Source organism: Ciconia boyciana, chromosome 2, assembly GCF_034638445.1.
Source record: "Ciconia boyciana chromosome 2, ASM3463844v1, whole genome shotgun sequence".
In the NCBI taxonomy this organism is placed as follows: domain Eukaryota; kingdom Metazoa; phylum Chordata; class Aves; order Ciconiiformes; family Ciconiidae; genus Ciconia; species Ciconia boyciana.
Window position 1 is genome coordinate 95,941,894 of NC_132935.1, and position 21,918 is coordinate 95,963,811.

Below are 21,918 nucleotides of genomic sequence, written 5' to 3' on the forward strand. Positions count from 1 at the left end.
TCTTGGGGATTTACAAACCACAGAGAGTTGGAATGGATCAGAATAAATATTTGCTCATGCACCTACTGATTACAGCTTTCAAAGTTCCCAATCTTGTTACAACACACATGTGAGCATTAGCATTCATGTAGGTTAGGTAAATACAAGGGGTTTCCTCTCTACCCGCTTCCCCCCCCTCCTCAATTTCAGTTTAATGGAGACAACACTTTAAATGTGGTGTGTTTTTCTTTCGGTATCCCGCAGTGTTTTCTGCCTGGCAATTCTCTGAGAGACTGTTATTGTACCAGAGAGCGCATTTTTTAGAATCCTTTTTATCCCCCTCCCTTAATATCAAGCATATTATTACTCATCTTGGAGCACTTCATCACTGCTGTTTCTGAGTTGGAGATTTCTCCAAGTATGATAGCAGCTGCAGCTAATAACATCAATTATACAGCATTTAGGTTCCTGTTCTCCTATTTCGACTGGAGGAAGTTCTTTACTAGGACATGCCATATAATTAATTGCCTTTTTTCTGCATGCAAACTTTATATAAAGCTTTAGCCTTGCTGTCTCTACGTGAGAACGGCAGTAAAAACATTCACTCATGCGAGCCACAACCCCACTTGTTAGGGTGGTTTAGTGTGCAGGGGTAAAAATGATTTAGTAAATGTGCATTAAAAAGGGTTTTGCTTGTCAGATGGCCTACTGTCTATATGCTTCTAAAGAGAGTGCACTGAGGTGCTAGCCGGATCCAAACTTTGTAATGGTTGATGGTTGTCTTATTAAAACACAAACAAGACCCGACTAGGTATGGCAGCTATCTCCCTGGAGTCTTGCTAACACTGTCAGATCTACAGCATTACCATCCTGCAGTAACTTTAAAAAAGAAAAAAAGATTTTAAAAGACTTTTTAAAAAAAAAAAAAAAAGAGCAAATTTTTTTGTAACCAATGTGCTCGCCACTGAGTCATAAACTAAAATCTGTGTCTGGGCAATTCAGCTGTTGACAACATTAAAAACACTTCAGGCATGACAAAAGATAAAAGATGTATATTAAGACCAAAATTTGAAATCGATTGTGGGTATTTATTTAAATCTATCTCTCTATATATATTTATCTTTACTAAAAGTTGGAAGAGTCTTGATGTTTTTCTCCAAGGATGGCATGTGACCAGTCAAGGCAAGAGAGGAGGGCATTACTAAGAGAGAAGGAGCGGAAAAATAAAATCAGTGATGACAAGGCTGAATTGGGTGGGGCAGAGAAATGCTGGGATAGCCAAACAGCCGGGACATGAATCGCAAAGAGTGAAGATATAGAAGCCAAATGTCTAAAAATTAATTTGTGGGCAAGCGGCTCTGCTGAGAATTTTAACACCTTCTCTTTTGTTCATTTTAAATTCTGTCTCCAGGAACCTGGTAATTTAAGGAAAAGGGTCAAGATAAACTGAAAGCCAGAAATGCCTACATACCGGGTTGGTTTTTAAACCAGCAAGGTTTATTAATTTCCTATTTGTTAACCTGAGGACTTTTGGAGTCAATTTATGTGCTGTTACTTTAAGACCATTTGTATGTAACTTTGATTTTTAAATGCCTAGAGCCCAAGGATTGCTTTGTGTATTTGGTGAAAGTTAGAGGGGGGGAAAAAAAGAAGGAAAAAAAAAAGTAGAACTTGGCAGAGGCTGTCTCTTTTCCTGCTGGATGTTTTTCAGGTGAACTACCCAGCTATGCTACTGTATTAAAGTCAGGCCAACTATGTGGAACTAAGGATTATTCCACAAATCCTGTTTTAATAGTTCTTTTAATGGTGTTTTTCCTCAAGTCTTACTTTTTCCCTAGGATTTCCCACCCTGACTGGGACTCTCCCATCTTTCCCAAAGCATTGCATCTCCCTGGCTTTTGACTGGGCTGGGCACCATGCTCCGTGGCTGGGAAGAGGAGCTGTGTCCCCCGTGGGCCCGGCGCGGGGCTGCAGCCGCCGATGGCTTTATCAGATGGACAGAGACATTCCAAGTATGCTTCTGGTCACTGGGGGATATGGGGATATAAAAAATAATGAAAAAGGAAGGCTTAGAGAAAAGCTGTTAGGCAACCCGGGGGTTTTTGTCAAGTGTTTTTTTTCTTATTTTAATTTATTCTTTTTTTAAAAGGGTGAAATTCTTTACCCCTATGCAGATCGTTAAAGCTGTGTGATGTCATTTTCTTTTCTTTTTAAAGCTGTGTTTTGACAAGCTGAAAGGCTGCAGGTTAGATAAAACTATTAATGACCATTTTGTGACCTCTGCTCCAACTGCCCACAGGGACTGCAAGTTTTTAAATGTCTGACGGCTGCTTGGCTCTCTGCAGCATCATTATATTGGTCAACAGCAGATGAGATTTCAGAGCTAAAAAAGTCACCTTCCAAATCGCACCCTGCTGGCATGGCCAGTGGGCAGATTAAAAAAATGGGATTTCGGTGGTTTAGTAGGGCAGGAGACTTCCATTTTTATGACCGAGGCAAGCCAGGAGCTCGCTCTGGTTGACTCTGGCTGCATCCCTCTTGTGGGTTGCATGGAGGGTGAATGTGCCCAGAGCTTGTCTTGTCTAAACCAAGGTCTGTGTGGTGCCGGGCTTACACCATGATGCTTGCTAGAAGACTCTGGGGACATATTGGGTAGGCTTTTGCTTCTTCTTCTGCTTTTCCACTGGTGTCTGTTCCTGGCGGGTGTGAGAGAGGTGGCAGGGAACTTTGGTTGGAGCAGGCATGGCTGGTCCCATGTAATGTGGCTCTCATGGAGGAGGGTGAAGTTGGGGCTGTGCAGGGCATGGAGCAAGGCCGCGACCTGCCTCGAGGGGGAAGCGTGCATGGTGGGGACAAAACGTGACATAGGGCAAGTGTGGGGAGAGCGCTTTGCAAGATGTTACTGCCTCGGAAAGAGGGACAGTTACCTCACATTGCTGTAATTGCTGTACAATATTCTGGGATTTTGGTCTCTTCTTAAGTTTTCTTCAGTTTTCATGGTCACAGCTCTTGAGTGCTTCCCAGATGTGTTAGGCTTGCACAGTGAGAACCCTAAGGGGCTTCACGGCCCGCCTGCCTTGGCTGGAGAAAGCTGTGGAAGTGGTAAGACTTCCCTTTTCTTTCTTCCATCCCTCTTTCCTCATCCTTCACTCTCCTTCCCAGCCCTTTAATTTGTCCCTATGAGAAAAGCATTCTGGGGAGCAGGGTTATGCACACCCTGCGCTCGTTATCTCTGGGGGACGGAGGCCATGTCTGCCTTCACAGGTGACTCGGCAGAGTAGAAGGAGATCAGGGCAGCCCGTGCTGGGGCTCCTCACGTCTCCATTAAAGAGGGTTTGCTTTGCCTTGGGTCTCCTCCGGTCCCCAGGACCAAACGTGACACCATGCAGGTGTTGGTCAGAGCTTTCTGAAAGAAGAGTTTCCGACAGACCCGTACTGCTGGGACCACAGGTCCCCGCTGGGGCTCCTCCGGCGGGTGCCATGCCGCCCATTGGGCCTCCTCATGTGGAGGTGGCCTGCGCCTGCTGGGGGCTGTGCCGCCATCGCCCCTGTGAGGCCTCATCACGTGCAAACGAGCGGGAACCGAAACAAGTCACGGCTGCAGCACGAGCCCTCAGGACGCTCCCCCTCACCCCGGGCCTGAGGGAGCCTCTCCTGAGCCTTCAGGGAGCCCAGCAGGATGGCTGGGGCAGAAGGACAGGGGGAAAGGAGTGGTAAGGAAGAAGGGCAGCAAGAGAAATAGTGGGTTTAGCAAGGGTGCTCTGGCGTTTCTGCATAGCTCAATGTCTTCCAAGGCTCTGGCTCTTCCAGTCGGCACAGGGGGTTGTCCTGGTGCCATGGTGGTGCCCCACCGCAGCGGTGGTTGGGAGCTTCCCATCCTGGTGATGCCTTGGAGCCGCTTCCTCCAGATTGGTGTGCTGAGTCAGCACGCAGTAAACAGAGGCAGCGAGGGGGGGTCACTTCCAAACCATGCTGCTCCTTAGACAAATATACATGACCAGGAATAATAATCTTTAAAATATTTCATATTTCTTCAGTCACTTCACGCCTTTGCTCTCCTCAGTCTTCAGAGCTGTGGCATCTCCCCTCGACTCTCCTGGAGAGCGTTTGCGCTGTAGTTGCATTGAACGTTGGGAACTTGTGACATCTCCAGACCATGATTTTATTCTTTTTATCCCTGCCGTCACTTTCTGCCCTCCTTAGGTGCAGGGCTTCCTCCTTTCTCATATCTTCTCTTTTCTGTGGCCGTTACCAAGTCTGGTGTCCTTTGTGCTCTCTCCTCTCTCCATTAAAGGGGGTTCCCCAAAGCCCATGCTCTTCAGTGGTCCTTTGGCTGGCTGCTGCTTAATGCAGTCATTTGAAATAGGAGCCCTGTGTGAAAATACTAAACACTGAATATTCAAAGTATTGCAACAGCGTTTCACAGTGTCCGCTGGAGTCACAAGTCGTGTCAGCAATGCTGCCATTACAGTGTGGTGGTGTAGGCTTCACAACAGCAGGACAAGCTCTGAAGCGTAGCTGATTTTTTCTGTGTTGGTGTCTTGAGTGCTGGATTAAATCTTTTCAATAATTACCAAACCTTAAGCACTCTGGGCAGTATTTTTACAGGGAGTGATTGCATTGTGTTCAGGAGGTATCTTTCTCAGCTGGGCTATTAAATGAAAAGCTGAAACCTGCCTGTGATGCTAAGATGAGTGCTCAACAAAATGAAAACTTAGAGCTTCACCTGCAAACATTTTCACGTTGCCTGCTTTCCTACTTGCTGCTGGTTGATCACAGTCTTACTGATAAACATTAAAACCTCCCCTGTGAAAAAAGCAGAGAGGGAAATGCCCATAAATTTGAAAAAAATTCCCACTTTGCACAACCTTGGTTTTGAAATTTAGCTCAAATGTGCAAGTGAATTGGTTTGGACTGCCTTAAATTCCTGTGGAAGGGCGGATAGTTTTGGGAGACAGTGCGCGATAAGCCAGGCAACTGCTACACCATTTAAAAAATCCTGAAGACGTTTCCAGACCCAGTTGGTGCTCCTGGGGCAGCTGCACACTTCCAGGGAGCTGCACGCCAACGGCCATGCCAGCAGGAAATGTGGCGTGACCTGTGGCGAGCCTGGAGGGTGGGAAATGCCGCGAGCAGATTTCCACGGGTGGCTCTAAGTGTCCCAGGCACTTACTGTGGGGCATGGACGCAGGAGCAAACAAAACCGACAGGAGCAAACAGGAGCAGTAGGAGCATCCTCTTCCCTCCACGTGTGTAGCTGCTCAGCGCTTCCTGTCATGTGTCCCTGCCGCCAGGCTGACAGCATCGCTTTCTTCCGCAAACGCTGGGTCTGCGTGCATGAAACCTGGCTGTGAAGTAGAAATGGTTTTTGGAAAGCATAATATTATTTTAATCATAAATTATTTGGAAACTCAATACAGAAATAGCTTCAGATCACTTCTTCCAGAGGGGTGTTTTTGCAGTCAGGGTCTTTATCAGCTTCTCAGTGGGAACTGCATTAATATTGCCACAAAAATGCAAACAGTAGTGCCTTTGATAAAGCATTTTGGCATCTCTTAAGCAGAAAAATGTTTTGTTTTCCTAAGATACAGCACTGTTTTCAGTGCAGGGAGCTGCCATATGTGCCAGCATATGGAAAGAAAATACCAGTTTTGTTAACATTTGTGTTCGGAAGCTGTGGGGAGGGGACGTAGGAGGCGGCTGCCTTTGCAGTTGCAAAGCGATCTCTGTTATTGCAGGGGAGACAGCACAGGAAACCCAAAAGTGAGTGCCGGTGGTGGAGATGCCGGTGGCCTGCAGTCAGCCTCCAGGGCGTAGCTCCCCCCAGAGCGTTCTGCCAAGGGCTCTCCTCCTCCTCACCTTCTCTTTAGCTCTTCCCATCACGTGCCGGAGCAAGGCTGGTCCCCACTGCCGCCTGCGTCCCAGTGTAGAGTGGAAAAGCTTTACTGGCCATACAGTAGGCATCTTTGTGGATACTGTGAAAATGCCTTTTAGTACTTGCTGGTGTCCCGTGGGTATTATATATTTGGTTAGTGCATTATTTTGATTTTTAGACTGCCTTTGGACTGGTTCAAGAATTCTGAAAGGAAGCTGTTGTGCAACTGTTTTAATCTGATTTTACAAGCCAATTCCAGCTTGATTCCCAGCACAAAGAAACAAAGAAGAGCTCAGTTGTATTTTTTGTCCAAAAGTAAAAGGCCTTCCTCCTTTGAAGATCTTCTGTAGAGTGTTATGTTTAGAGAGTGTTTTGCTATTGTTTAAATTTAATCTCCATAATTACATTGGGATTGGATTAATGATGGGTTTTTTTTCTGAGTCATTCTTTTCTGGCACTCACAGCTATCGAGCATAAAGCCAGGTCTTCATTGGATATAAACTGGCATTGCTCCACTGAAGTTAGTGGAATAAATCCACTTTATATTGTGGCAGCCCAGATGTGATATTATAGCTGTTTCGAAGAAAGCACCCTTTTGGAGTTTGTTGGCCTTGAATCTTCTTCTTATTTTTAAGCTGTCTAGGCATTAAATTCTAATTGCATTATATTTATGGTAGCACAGCTAGCCGTTGTCTCTAGACCACCTCAGCTGGCCCCAGAGGGATCAACAAAAGCTGCAATGCCAGATTCAGCCATAAGTATCTTGACTTTTTTTCTGTTTAAAAACTGCTTTTTATCACCAAGAGTGCAAGCGGGAAAAGTTCAGTACTGAAGTCCGGTGAGCTTTTACATGCTCTTATCTATGAGAACAAACCTTGGTCTGTTCATTGGGGATGCTGTACTGCAAATCTAGGGGAGATGTCCGGGAGGCAGAGGGACTGCTCCTCTTTTGAAATTAGTTATTTTTGCTCATTCTGCTTTTCAGAAGGGGGCAAGGAGGGAGGGAGGGACCTGGGGAGACCTGGCATGTAGGGGACTGGCAGCGTGGGCAGTAGGGAATGCGCTCGATGTAGGGGATGGATCTGTCAGCACGATCGGGGTGACAGAAAGAAGCAGTCTATTCTTAGAGACCCTGAGGGGCTGTGTAGGGTTGCCGTGATTGTGGAAGGTATTTGAAGTCGCTCGGCTGAGAGCAAGGTGGGAAGAAAGGATCTCCCCCACCCTTGTGCGTGTTGGGCAGGGAGGATTTGCTTTCAGACCTTTTGTTTTAATGTCTCGCCTGAGTTTCTTCTATTTTAAAGAATTTTCATGCTCACTTTTTGTGAAATGGCATGCTAATAAACCTTAGTTTGGAGAATGGGAAAGTTTTGCTTTCTTTTGGGTCCTTACTGTAAAGACACAAAGCGGTCAGTCCTATCTTTAAGCAGTAGTGGATTTAGGCTGTCACTGCAGTGGGTTAGACCACGTCTCTTTAGCCTGGTATCCAACTGACAGTGGCACGTACTATATGTAAGTGTGAAAACCAGACAGCAGCAATCCTTTCCCTGATGCATCCTCGTTACTTCCAGGAGCCATCTGTTTTTGCTGCTGGCCTGCTGTTGCGCCTGCAGGTCCACTCAGTGCAACTTAACTTCTGTTTCCTTGTTAACCAGCAGAAAGTAGGTGTGAAGCCTTTTAGTCTTCTGTTCTTCCCGTTTCAAAGTCGTTAAACTGGTACTTTGTATTCTGGGTTGTACTCTTTGCTCTTTTTTACACAGTATTTAGGAAATACTGCTTATTTTAGTAATAAAGGTCAGCTTTAATCTTTAATAGTAACACTGCTTCTAAAGTTGTGATCATCTGCCAGTGAGGCGGGACTATTTGGGCAACTTGGTATCTTTCTTTAGATTGACCTGATAGATTTGGAAAATACAGACAAGAATTCATATCCTGGGCATCTTTTCTGAGTAAAAAGGATGTGCTGTAGGTCCCATCCACGTAGATCCCTGTGTCTGATGGTCTAGATAAGCACTTTTTGTGAACTAGGAGGCAAATCGTAAGACCCAAATGAAGCACAATTGTAAGACCCGAATCTTGCACTGAAGTTGGACATCCCTCAGCTTGGATGCATGAAAGGCTTGCATGCCTGAAAGCTTGTTCTCTGTCCTCCGCCACCATGTATCAGTTTGCCTTACAAAAGTACTACTGAATTCTATATTAATCCTGCCCTATACTTTGATTCTTACTGCCTTTTGCTTCTTTTTACAGCAACTGTGACCATGGTAGAGGGTTTTTTTTATGCTTGCATAAATTATGTCCTGTGCAAACTATTGACAGCTATTATTGAAGAAATTCCGGTGATGCAGCTGTAAGGTTGCAGCAGTAGGTCAGTCATATATGTACATGATCCTTTTATTAGAGGGGACTGTTGGAGCTGTGGTAATGCTTAAAGTATTTGAGGCCTAATCCACTGCTTCGTTGCTCCAGATGTGATAAATGCTGTTGACTTAATGCAGAAATTGGTGACGTAAAATGGAGAAATTGCCTCTGCGCTTATTATGTAGCTATGGTGGTGAATCTCCTGTTAACAACTCCAGTTTTCAGGGGCTTTCTCATTTTATTAGGGTGGGGGTCATGCATACATGACCAAGGCTGAGAAGAATTGTGTAGGAATGGCTTATATTTGTACTGAAAGTGAATTAATGAACACTTGTGCAAAACTCACTTTGCATAAGCAGGCTATGAATACTGGTTGCTCTTGCTGGAGTGTGGTTGCAGTGGTCCTGAAAAACCGAGTCATCACTGAAGATCTTGGGGTGCAAGAGATTCTTCAGAAGTTTCAGCCTTGCTGGGGACAGGGTGGATGCAGAATGTCCCATCCCAAATAATTGTATCTCATTCATTTGTGACCCCACTCCTTCTCTGCCCCCTCTAAGGAGCCAGGATGTCATGGAAATTATAATTATTTATATAGACAATTTCTTTTAAAAAAATTACTTTTGGAGCTCTAGGTTATGAGTATACATGTTAGTATTTTTGGCTTTAGCTCCTAGAGTATGAGCTAGAGACTTTCTTAAGCCACCATTGAGATTCTCACCTGAGCTCCTGACCTAACACTTTCCTCAACAGCTGAGAACTGGAGAAAAACACCGAATATCCTGACATTTGGCGCTACTGTTCTGCGTGAAAACTGTGTTTACTCGGGAAAGACTTGTTGTCCTATTATTTCTGCATACCAGTTACTTTAGATCCAAAAAGAAATGCTGAAAATTCCTATACACGAGGAGAGTTTATTTCGTGACTCTCATTAGGGTTACATTTCCTTTGGTTCAAGGTGTATGCAACACACTCAAAGAGAAGTAGGATGGTATAGTTACCAAAATAGATACATTGTGTTAATTTCTTAATTACTTTTTTGGTGCAGTGCTTTTAAAGTAACAAGTATTGTAAGCAGTGTGCTATTTTTAAACCAAGGACATTTTGTGCTGAAATTGGCTATTGCAACACTGTGTTAGAATTAGAATACACAAAATTCGAAACCACAGTAACCCTAATTTTGCCATTCTTGCCTTTTTAACTGCTCAACAATAGTGTTGTATTTGTATAGCATTTAAAAATATTTGTTAAGGGGAATGTAAAGAGCTACTGGCAGGCTTCTCTGTTAACTGTTTGTGCATGCTTAGCCGCTCTGCTCAGAAATGAGCTGTAATGAAAACTCATGGGCAAGTACTCCCAGTGTCCACAGCTGAGACTTTCCTTTGTGTTGCAAGCGAAGGAGCAGCCGAAGCCCCAGCCAGGGTGGGGGCAGAGGCCTTCATGGTGGAGCGGACAGTCCCTTCGGCTCGGAGGACATGCACCCATGATGGGCTAAAACCTCTGTTTGCCATCTCCTTTCCAAACTCACCCTGGTACATGCATGCCTGGATCTGTAGTCTCCAAGGAGCTACTCCAGCAAATGAGTAATAATGTTCAGGATAATACAGTCTGACCATGAGGATGAATTTTATACGGCTATAGTTCTTGTCATGACCCTACAATCCCTGGTTTTGCCTGGCTTGGTCCTGACGTTCCGGCCAGCAGTGAGGAGAGGTTATGGGAGGCCAGCAGCACTCAGGGCTGCTCACTTTCAACGTGCCCCAGCTGTGAGCTGTCTGATTTTCCCCTGCAAGGGCTTTGCGAAGTTGGGACATGCACACGTCCATCTTCGGATGGAAATTAGCTTTGGATTTCACATGTCACCGATCAGACTGACCTGAACGAACTCACATGGGGGGGGGGGGGGAAATTGGAAAGCAGCTTGAGAAATTATTTCTCCTTTTTGCTGTTGCCTTGCACTTTGGCATGCACTGTCTGCATTTTTAATACGAGGTCATCTGATGCGTTGTAACGCGATAGCAATACAGACTGGGTAATCCTGGGAACCGGCAGCTTGGATCTTGCCTGTCCAAATTTTACTGTTCTAAAACTTGACTTCTTTGTTAAAAATGAACAGTTTCCAGGGGGTAAAAAGCCCCCAGAGAAGAACTGTTGGCATTTTATATTTTTAAGCTGTCTTGCTGAATGAAAACAGTTGATTATTAACTTGATGGAGTGACAACGAGTATATAGAACTTAAATATCTCACCACTCCCACGAAGAAAAAAAAAACCACCCTCCATTGTATCATGGGAAGATACATAGCCAGAAAAACTTTCCAACTCGTTAAACTTTTATACTTGCTTCATACAAGCTTAATGTAGGCTTTTTTTCCATCCTGTGATGTTGTAAGGACGCAACTGAGGAGGACACCATCAACTCAACAGTATTTCATTCTGAATGTGCCTTTCTTACAACAGAAAAAGCTAAATTACTTCATCTGAAGGATTAAAAAAAGGTTTCCTTGTTTATGTGTTTCAGGTTGTTTATTCTGCCAAGCCTGATAACAAAATCAGTCTGAGTGTTTCCCTGTAATCAGTTTAGTCAGCTTCTGTGATTGTGCGGGGTATTCGGACAAGGACGGGGATAAAGGAAGAAAGTTTTAAAAAACAGGAAAATACTATTGTAAACATATTGGGCAAGTTATAAACTGGGAAAGGGTACTCAGAGTCAAGTGTTGTACCTGCAGCTACTTTTGATGCTCTGTGGTAGCTGTTTTGGTGGGTTTTTCTTCCTCTTGTGGCTTGTGTTTGACTTCTTAGAAGAGGAGTAGGGAAAAATACTGATTTAAAGGACTAGAGTCTGGCTATATCGCTTTTAAACCACTCGTATTTTGTAGTGGAGGCAAGTGGAGGTAAGGCCGCCATAGCTGACTTGAGGTCGGAAAGGAACAATAAAAAGTGATGTTTGGGCTCGTTTTGAGCCCCGTGCCAGGTAGGATGGCTCTGCACTCTCCCTCGCACGCTTGGAGAGGCCATGTCGCATCTTCACGTGGGGCCATAGCTGGCAGGAAGTGTCAGATATTCCTTTTGCTGTTTCTCTCCGATGTAATTTTAGTTTTCTGGCACGCTGATGGGGTTCTGATGCTCATCCTGGTTGTGTCCTTCCCCTTGCTCTTCCTGATCCTCCTTTATCGTCCCCAGCTGTGAGCCCGGGGGAGAGCCACCTTGCTGCACTTGCCTGCAGGTCAGCTTGTCCCTGTGATGGTGCGGGAGGGGACGTAGGTTTCGGCTGGTCGTTGCACCTGTGAGCAAGGACTTTGCAAGTTCTAAATGGAGAGTCGTTGCTTCATATGTGTGTCTCTCCAAACCTGTGGATTTAGACATTCCCTCACCATTAATTACATCCTCTTGTCTTGTAGCAGCAAGTAAAAAGGCCAGGTTGGGCAAGTCATTCTGCTGCAAGCAGCCAAACATGGTTTCTTGTTGGTTGGATGCTTGTGAGTTTCTGAAAGTATGTGGCTGCTCTGTTTCGGGAAGTGTATCCTGCAGCACTTGCATCGGGGTGGGGAGTAACCCGGCAGCTTGGGCCCCTTCTTGGAGGGCATACACATGAGTCACGCCAACCAGTCCAGCATTGCCAGAGCCATTCCCAATTAAAAGCAGGGGTGCGTGCTTCAAAGGGAAGCCCAGTTTGCCGGTAACTGATGGCCAGCGAGGTAATTCCAAGGTGGCACTGGAAGTGAGTGGTACCATCGTTTGCCTTGGTGCAATCTCTGATGGAGATGCTGGGTGTTACCACTTCCCCTCTGGAAGCCCTAGGGACCGGTCACCTGCATTTGTCAGTCATTTGGCATCTAAACTGCTCAGACAGATGCAATGCAAGACTGCCAAAATTGGCAGTGGCGTCTGACTCTGACAGTGGTTTGCAAGTTTGCCTGGTTGCCCTGTGGCAGCTCTTAACGCAGCATTTCCAAGTGTGGTGTCCCACAAAATGCTCGGCAGCAGTCATGCGGAGGTGAAAAGATTTCCAGGCGAGCTTCAAAGAGAAGGATGTGACTAACTGTCTTGCAGGGAGCCAGGACGTGGACCTAGCCAGATGAGGCAGCTCATATGGAAGGGCTGCCAAAGGAAAGGGAGAGGACACAGATGAAACGGGGACTGGGGGATGAGGAGGAACAGGCAGTCAGGAAAGGTAGAGGGGAAAATCTCCATGGGCTGTTTCCAGTGGCCAGGAGACGTATCTGCTCTCTGGGGAGGTAACCTGTGGGTAAAGCAACGAATCTCAAGCATGTTGGCTGTTGTTCCTGGCTCTGCCGTGAGCCTCCACTGCCTGTCCTTGGACAAGTCACTCTCCCGGTGACTCAATATCCCAGCTGTAAAATGGGGATTGCTGCTTACCTCATGGGATGTTGTGAGGGTAGTCTCATGGCCGCCTGTGCAGTTTGATGCAGGGGGGCAACAAAAAGTGAGCACAAAGACGAATGTGAAAAGGGATCTGTACTTCCATCGCTGCCTTCTCTGAATGTAATCATGTCCCTAATGATAATATAATGGTGACTTATTCATCATTGACGTATACTCCTTCAGTTGCACTGGTGGGAACAGTTTTATGGTTTTATTTTTTTTCCCCTCAGGGCTTTAAAGATGTAATTTTGGATGTTTATATAATATGTTAATGTTTTAAGCAATTTCTGATAGAAAATTAGAATAACGAACAATAAATCAACGTCAGACTAAAACAAGATGTAATCAAGTAATACAAGAGTGGGACGAGAAGTAGAGTTTGCAAAGGGGGCCTCAAACAGAGAAAATGCAAATCCTGAGGCCTGAAGAAGGAGGGCTTCTGGTTTGCATCTGTCTAAAACTCTATACCCGATAGCATACCTGAGGAGGGCTAAGGCCAGAAACCAAAAGGGGTCACTCCTTGGCTCTCTCATTCTCAAATAAGCTTCTGCAAAAGGAAGGGGAGCTCTGGTTAACTTTAATCCTTGAAATAAATGTCATGTTAATCTTATTCTGCTCACAAGGCAGTCTGATGGCTAACACACAAACCCGGGAGCCAGAAAACAGCAGTTTTTAGGACAGTGAGGGAATTGGTTCACCTGGTGCTAACACTTACTTCTGTCTGTGCCTTTATGTGCTAAAGCAAAATGGAGCTAATTGTCTCCTCTGTTGGAAGAGGGTTGCGAGGCTTAAGGAAGTGCTGTAAAGAACATGGAGATCCACAGGTGGAAAATGCTGGGGGCAGTCACAGCTTCAGAATTTCACACAGGAGCAAAATGCATGGTCGTATTTCACCTGTCAAAGCTGGCTTTTCTTTAAAAAATAGGAAATCTCAAAGGCATTGGCTAGAGAAGGTGAACATTCATCTTTTATGAGTACTGTATTTGAAAGGCTTTAGCTGCATAAGCTTTCCTGGCACTTGCCAAGGCTATCTTTGGAGAAAAAAATAGGATTCTTGGTTTTTTTGAAGGAACAGGTGGCAGCATGTGGAAACCTTTTGTTGTTAGATTTTAGTCACGGTTCCTTTTTTCCTTTTCTTTCCTTTTCCCATCTGCAGTTGAGTATGACAAGGAGTTCACGCCTCACCAGCGGCACCACAAGGAGTTCAAGTTTAATTTGTCTCAGATTCCTGAGGGCGAGGCCGTCACAGCCGCTGAGTTTCGGATCTACAAGGACTGCGTTGTGGGGAGCTTTAAAAACCAAACTTTCCTTATCAGCATCTACCAAGTGCTGCAGGAACATCAGAACAGGTATGCAAGAGGGGGCTCTCTCTGTGCCACCAGCCGCTGTCCTGGGGAAGGCTGAGCTTGTGCATTCATGTTGAGAGGACTGCTAAATAAATACCAGTTTTGTTCACGTTAACAGGGTTATGTTATTGCATGGTCCTTTCCTTGTGGGAAGTGGGCATGGTAGAGTGCAAAATGCACCTTAGCTGGAGAAAGTCCACGGTATTGTAGCCTAGGATGTCACTTAGCTGCAACCTTTGTGTTGGCTTTAAATAGAGCAAGAATCTGCTGCAAGGCAGTAGATTTTTAACTGAAAGTTATTAGGCTGGCATTGCTCTTGTGTACCAAAATACACATATCCCCTTTCAACTTAATACTACCAGCATAAAAAGCATAGCCTGTTTGAAAAATACTGGTAATTAGTGCAGACTCGACCTGCTCTCAGGTGGACTTACATTAAAGTAAATAAAGCAAGAGAAAATTCAACATGCAGGTACAAAATCAATCCTGGGCTTTCAGTGGCAATGAGAGAGGCAAAAGAGAGAGAGGCCGAAGAGAAACTGTGACACATAAATCCAAACAAGTGTAAATGGAGTGATTAATTTTAAAAGGGTGGTGTTTCTGATGGGAGAATCGTGCAAGGCAAAAAGATGGAAATACATGGTCAATTAAATGTCAGAGTAATGCTGTGGTACAAAAGTGTTTCATTACTTCTGCTGAAATGCATCAGGACTGTAACTGTTCCTCTGCTGCAGGCAGAAAAAAAGAAAATGGAAGCAGCAATGTTTAAAAAAATCTCCATTTCTTTCCTCTGTGAAGGTTTCCTGGGTGTTTTCCTTTCTGGCCCTTCTTTCTCTAGCTTTTCCATTGATATCATTTGGGGGGATCTGCCTTTGATTTGCTATTGTGAGGGCAAAATCAATAGTTAATGGTTGTTCTGTGGGGAGTGTGGCCTCTGGGGAAATGGAGAGAAATACTTGGATATATAAGTGATGGGGAAGAAAGTGTTAGTTTTAAAAGGTCAGTTCCTTTTGCACTTCAAGTTGTGGGTTGCTGGAGTGCCTCCTGGGGTAACGTGCTTGCTGGTTAGGATGTTACGTCAATACCCACTTGAGCTGATGGAAGTCCAGACGGTCATGCAGATTTTGTAGATGTTAGCTGTATTGTTCATTTGTAGCCACATTGAATAAAATCTAGTGAGTGTTGGTCTGTTTTAGATCCCACCTCTGGAGCTGTAGGAAAACCTCTGCCATGTGTCTGTGGAAGCGATTGATATGCTGCTCTGGGTCAGTCACCAAAGCAGGGCACGGAGTATGTCAGGTCTAAGGTTGCCTCTTCTAAGGAGAACTGTGAACTTTTGTATGCATATAACTTCTTTCAGGGTAAACTGAGCAAACAAGTAATGCATTGCGGGAAAGAGAATAAAAGTACAGGATATGGCCCCTAACATACCCTGTTCCTAACAAATTCGCAAACTCTTTGTTCTGAAAGTGGCTGTTAGTTCTGTGTACAGCAATGATGCTGGCACCTCATGTCTTTGTTTCAAATACTATGCCAGAAACATGCCAAAATCAGATTGTGCTGTGAAGCTGTAATGCATGTCCTTCGGAGTGGGCACTTTGGCAACCGCACGTGCTGGGCATCTCTGGGAGCTAGAGACCTCCCTCCAGCCATCTGTAGGAGCAGCTCGGATGGGGGTCACCAGGGTGGCCTCTCTCCAGAGCTGGCGAGTATTTCAGGTCTTGCAGTTCCCTTCTGTCGTGTTCCTGCTGCCGGCGGCCGTGCTGAGGGGATCCCGCCATTGGGACTGGGAATCGTAAAGCAGCTTCCTCTAGGTCCAGACTGCCAGCAATTTGCTGTCCCTCCTGACATGGGCTAGGCATGAACCGCTGACCCAGGGATGAGTGTCTGTAGTTCATTACTAACCTCTGACTCATCCAGTCCCTCAAGGCTCCCTTTTTGTTTCTTTTTCTTCTTTATTTATTTATTTTTACTGGTGGGAAGGAGGGAGATGCTTGGCTAAAGAAACTTGTGCTTCGGATGAGTCTGCGGGACTTGTCACACCATCTGTGCAGAGATGGCCAAAACGTGGCTCACAGATTGTTGCAGTTGTAAAAAGGACATGCCCTTTTCTGCCCTTTTTCCTTTCAGCTTAGAGGACTCTTTCATGTACATGTAAAATATAAAAGCACATATGAAAACATGTGTGCTTGTGTATAAATATGTGCATATGTATGTATTCTCTGTATGTATCTGTACATAAAAGTGTACCTATATTAATTGTCATCTATATTAATTGTCCTCTATATATTAAAAATATGCAGATGTTAAAAGACAGTTAAAATAAGATATTAGAAGCTGCTTACCACTCTTCTGTGTTACCTTCAGTTGAGGTTCTGACTGCATAGGCTGCTGCTGGTATAGATTCAAACATGCAGCCATGTTGGTGACCTGGGTGGACTTTGGCCTGTAAACATTCTTGAAAACAAATACTAAAAAGTTGTATTTAGCTCTTCACTAATATCTCTGCATGGAGGGGAAAAATGCCTCAGATTCTTCTGCTATGCCGTAAGGAGCTGTATTCTATGAGTGGTTTTGGGTTTTGATCATCAATTCACTTACTTGCTTTTACTGGGCGGGGGGGGGGAATCCAAAGTGCTTTTTTCTCCCCCTTTTGTCTCAGTGGATTAATTTGGAATATAATGTTTTCTTTTCCTGTTGAGGACACTAGAAGGTTAAATTACAAAAAAAAAAGAGCACTATTTTTTGAAGGAACTTGCTAAATATTTGTAAGGCTTCTGTTGCATTTTAGCGGACATCTTATGAGCCAGAAAATAACAGCTGCCTTTGACTTAAAAAAAAAGATACTAAAAAAAGTTGTGTCACACTTCCTTTGGACTAATGGTTTGAATAACATCCTGATATTTCCTGACATTTGATGACATTTTATTGCATAAGGAAGAGTCTGTACAGATCTTAAAGTCTAGCTGGTGAACTAGCAGGTGAAACAGAAGGGAGTTGAAGTAGCACCTTTTTTCATCTTGTTCTGCTGACAAATATTCCTTCTGGTCAGGAAAATTCATCTCTGAAGGCCACAGAAAGTGCCTGTTCAGTCAACATTGGCAGTCTCGGGAGAAAGTTCAAAGTCATCATGTTAATCTTGGCTTTTATGAGGTTAACAGTTGTCTGAGGCGATTATTGGTAGCTAATAAAATACTTTTGGGCGCAAATAATTCTTAACAGGGCAGCTGGCATGTATAGATTTAAACCAGCAGTCCGCAAGAGAAAGGCAGTGTGCACCTCTGAGGGAAAAAATATGAAGAAAAAGAAACCTGCCTGCTCCTCTCAAAGAAATGAGTTTGGGAGGGCAGGAGATAAGAGAAAGATTCAGTAAATACAAATCTTCACCAAAGCTCACAGCCTGGAAGCATCCCTTGGCTCCAATTAAGTGTAATGAAGTGGCTTAATTCAGTATTACTTGAACAAAGAAAAAAATAGCTCATCTGGACAGTAAGAGCATAAGCATGTGACTCCAACCCAGCTGTGTGTGCTGCTGCATGGAATCGCAAGGCACTGCTGGCTGTTCCCTGATGGCTAAAAACAAAACCAAGCCTGAGGCTAAAATTTGTACCAGTTACTGAATTACCAAACTGATTTTTGCCACTGTAGACAAGGCTAAAAGCAAGGATTACATGGGCCCATTTGAGACGGTCTCCTAGATAGAGGTGTATGCGGAGAGAGCGCCAACAATCAGAGATCAATGCTGATTGCAATAGCATAACCTTCAGGGAGAAATTTGACCCTGTCCTCATTCAAAGCCATCAGAAATATGAAAACGATATTCGTGGAGGCTCCAGGCAGTGAAACACACATTGAGGACAGTGTGGTCTAAGTACATTCTCTCTTAAAAAAGAAAACATTTTAATACTGACTCACTTGTGTCAGTAATATTTTCATCTCCCCATTCCTTCCACCCTTTTGTAAGGTAAAAAAAATAGTGCCTAGAAACTAGGCTTTTGTTTTATAACCAAACCGCAGTTAACAGCCATGTTTTGTCATAACACAAACGGCTGGAGTTGTCAGTGGGACGCTGTGAAGAGATTAATGAAATCCTCAGCATAGGTCAAGCTTGTGGCCAGCCGTCAGCAGTATGCATTTCGGACTGTGTGGAGAAGAGGCTTCACCAAACAAGGCTGAGGTGACGCTGGTTTGCTCTGAGGGGCATGACTCTGGGTTTTGAAATGGGCTGTGGGCTGTAGGGGCTGACGTCGGGAGGGGGAACGAGCGATACGGCTGCCAGATACTGCTGCCCTTCAGCTTCTGACTCCCCAGAGTTTAAGAGTCTGTGCTGTTTGAAGGCTAGGGCAGGATTTTTTTTCTTCTTTTTTTTTTCCTTTGGTATGTGCAGAAAGTGGGGAGATTTGCCAAAGCAGCAGTTTAGGAAGACGAGCAGCATCAGCTTCCAGGTGCTTGTCACACCGTGGCTGTATCTGAGGGGGCACTTAGTTTCAGCAGGCAGGAGTTGCACAGCCTTGACTCTCCTCTCTTTGGTGGTACTGATGCACAGCTAAGCCCTGCACATGGGCTTCTTTCTAAGGTGCTGATTTTGTGGAAGAACCAGCAAGGCCCTCTGTCACTTCTGATACCTCTTGGGAGTGGATTGCCATGTAAGCAAGATCCTCGCAAGGCACGGGAAGAAATGAGTTTGTCCTTGGAAACAGCTCATTAATTTCTTTTTCCTTCTCGAAACTTCCTTGCTCTCACCCGGAGAGGTGTCAGGTCAGGACTAGGGAAGGCAGTTTATGGTTGATCAAAGATGTTAGTCCTTGGTTTGGATCATCAGTATGTTTTCAAGTGTAAATATCCTGCTAACGCAGACCTCAAAACACTCCCACACTGTCCAAACAACTGATCTATGAAAAACACAGTGGCCTGTGTTAGTGATCAAAGGAAGATACGGTACCTTAATGGTCAAAGTTTATTAAACAGTTTCGTTTTCACCCAGAATGAAATATGAGGACTTGATGTGCAGAAAGATTCCTCCTGTGTGATAAGACACGTGTGGACATAGGTGTGCCCTGCAGGGCGACCGCCTGGGGAGTATGTTGTTCTTCTACTGAACACAATTCCTTAAGGGTTAAGGCACTCATTGGTTTTTAGCTGCCAGTTACAGTGGTAATAAAGTCTTCCTCTTTGCAACAGGATATTTATACAAATGCGATCTGAGCTTCTAATCTAAAGGGCAAATTGATTTGCCAGCAGTGTTTATAGCTTAGAAAATAAATAACTGTCCTCAACTGGGTTTTGGAATGGGTTGTGTAATACAAATGACAAAGCTAGCATCAATTTGTTTCAAGTTGGGGTCAGATTTGTATATAGTGTGCATATATTTGTATATGATAGAGCTGTTTCCATGATGCTATAGAGAAGCATCTGTCCGCATTTCAGTTCAACTCCCACTGTGGGTATGCGATTTGTGTTTTAGGGTGGTTGGTTTTTAGTAGTTTAAAAGTCAAAGTTATTCTGGATGAAACTTACTCATTCTGTAACCAGCTGGCTTTTTCCACCAAAAATAAAGAATACTATATCAGTGCCTTATTTCTTTTCTTAAAGGACAAAGATAAATACTACCCCTTTGCCCTCTCCCCCATCTTCATGCCTCAAACTGCATTTAAACTCTGAGGTGTAGTACTGTAGCCATCACCACAGCTACAATACCCCATAGTCTCATTAAATCATAGTCAAGGAAATTAGAAATTCATCTCCTATCCCTGTGACTTGGGATGATTTTTTCTGTTCTCACTGTTCCTGTTGGTAAAGTGTTCATTCCTCAGAGCTGTGAAGCTCAAGACCTTGAGCTGGATGTGGGGGGACACCTTTGCACTCAAATGTCAGTGTTGGCTTTGCTGGGGATTATCACGGTCCTGTAGGCTGAGCTTCATGCAGTCTTGGCACAGGGAGACCATATCCTCTAGCTCTAGGCTCTGATCTTCCACTCTTTGCCAGGCGCAGCCTTGAAACCAGTGTTTCACCCTGCTGCTCTTCCCGTGAGTCTACAAGACTTAACCCCCCACCCCTGCAGACTTTACCTCCAGGGGCGATGCCCGCAGTGATATAGGACAGCTTTTTCAGCACAGGGGAGCTTTTATCAGACAGAGCAGTGGTGCTGTGGGGCTGTCTCGCTGCTGTGGAGCAGTGAGAAGCTGAGCTTACCTGCCTGTCCCTTCTGCTGCTTTCCCATGTCTGGATGCATCCAGGACAGCGCTCTCCTGCCTGTGCCAAATTGCAGACCCCCTCCATAATGCCCTGGCATCTCTGGTGAGTGCTTTTTCCTCCCTGGCTGTCAATCCCTGCAAATTAGTGCCCAGTTGCTGGTCTTCTGTTTCACCTTGGAAGTAACTTCCTTTGTAGGCTGACAGCTCTTAATTTCCTTCCTTGTTTCTAAGGAGCTCTTATAGATTGTGCATGTCTCTCCTTGTCCCCCAGCCCACAGATGGTATAGCTTCTTCAGGGCAGTTAAACTGAGCCTTACTTCTTCTCATAAAATGGTAGAGGCTGCCTTTGCTTTCCATGGCAGCTCATTCCAGGTGCTGGCATTCCCCTGTCTGAGGCTCTCTGTACGAGCAAGCGCTGATTGATTAAATTTTGTACAGTGCTTTTAAATCTTTGGGGTAATGGTCATTTAGACATACTAAGTCGTTAAGGTTTTGTATTGCATCTGTTGGCAGTACCTCATGCCGTGCAAGCTCCGCATACAGTCTGTTCTACAAGTAATAAACACTTTTAAATTCAAAGTAGCACTTACATCTACTGCAAGATAGTGGATTTACAGGTTTGAAAAGGCTGTGATTTCAAAGTTTTATCTATGTGGAGCTCTGTTCAACTCTGTAAGACTGAGTCAATTGTGAGTGCAGTTATTAGTCTGTCATTAGTGGATAAGAGCAAATAATCTTGCTAGTTTGCTATATGCAGGATAATTTTTACAGAAGGTTGATGTCAGTGCAAACTAAAGACTCAGATCCTGAGGTACGCAGAAGAGACGAGTATTTAGAAAGTGCATTAATTAAAATGTAAATCCCACACACTTCTGTGCAAAATTCCCTTTTGAGAAACTGCTGCTAGGCAGTCTAGACTATTATGTCAACTTGTCTTTGAAGAAAAGTAAACAAAAAGGTTCAGCTGAGGAAAGTTTTAGAGACTTATAGTAATTACTGCTTTGGTAAACGGCTGTTGATGCGTAACAATCCTTTAAACACCTGGGTAATTGCGAGCTTTGAAGTTGGGCCAAAAATGTTGTTCCAAGATATGTAATTAAAATAAGAGACCTTTAACTTGGTCATTTTGAAGGTGAGATTTCTGTTTGTTCTCACTGTCTCCCTGGTAAAACTTCTGCCTGGCCAGGGAAAGAAGGCCAGGGAGGGTGGGAAAGTAAAAAACCTAGTTCAACAGATGCTTCTTTAAATTCAGTTTTTTTATAGCTTTGGTGTTTTTCCTGTAGCAAAGTTCCATGTTGTAATGTGTACCCAGAACAGAGAAATTATTTTAATGCGAACATTTCACTAAGTAGTAACTAAGATTAACCACTTGACCTGGTTACTAATTTGACTAAATTCTAATCTAATTAGTGTTCAATTAAAGAGAATTAACACCCAGAGACATTTGGTTGAAAGGTTTACACAGAGGTTTCAGTTAACAAAATATTTATCTTATGGGGGGAAAAGCACTGAAATTAAATGCAAGCTGTTTCTCCTATAAATGCCCTGAGTACATGGTTGGGATGCCAGCGTTAAGAATAGTAGCTGTATTTGATATTTATATCTGACAAATCAGCTCGCTCTCTGAGGACACTGGAGCTAAATCTTGCCTTCTGAATTACACAGGCCATATTTCTCTGGTAAACTGTGTACTTCTTTCTGTTTATTGCAGCCACTTGTGATTGCTCTGTTGACCTTTGCTTCTCTGTCCTCCTCCAGAGTCTTCTGAAGGCCATGGAAACACT

General features: G+C 44.3%; 1 protein-coding gene across 1 annotated transcript in view; it reads left to right on the forward strand.

The window, feature by feature from the left end:
- Positions 1-21,918, forward strand: part of BMP6 (bone morphogenetic protein 6) — a 95,755-nt gene that overhangs the window by 54,660 nt on the left and 19,177 nt on the right. Inside the window, exon 2 of the mRNA XM_072853259.1 lies at positions 13,751-13,943. Within this exon, the coding sequence (XP_072709360.1) occupies positions 13,751-13,943 (193 nt within the window). The remainder of the gene's footprint in view (positions 1-13,750; positions 13,944-21,918) is intronic.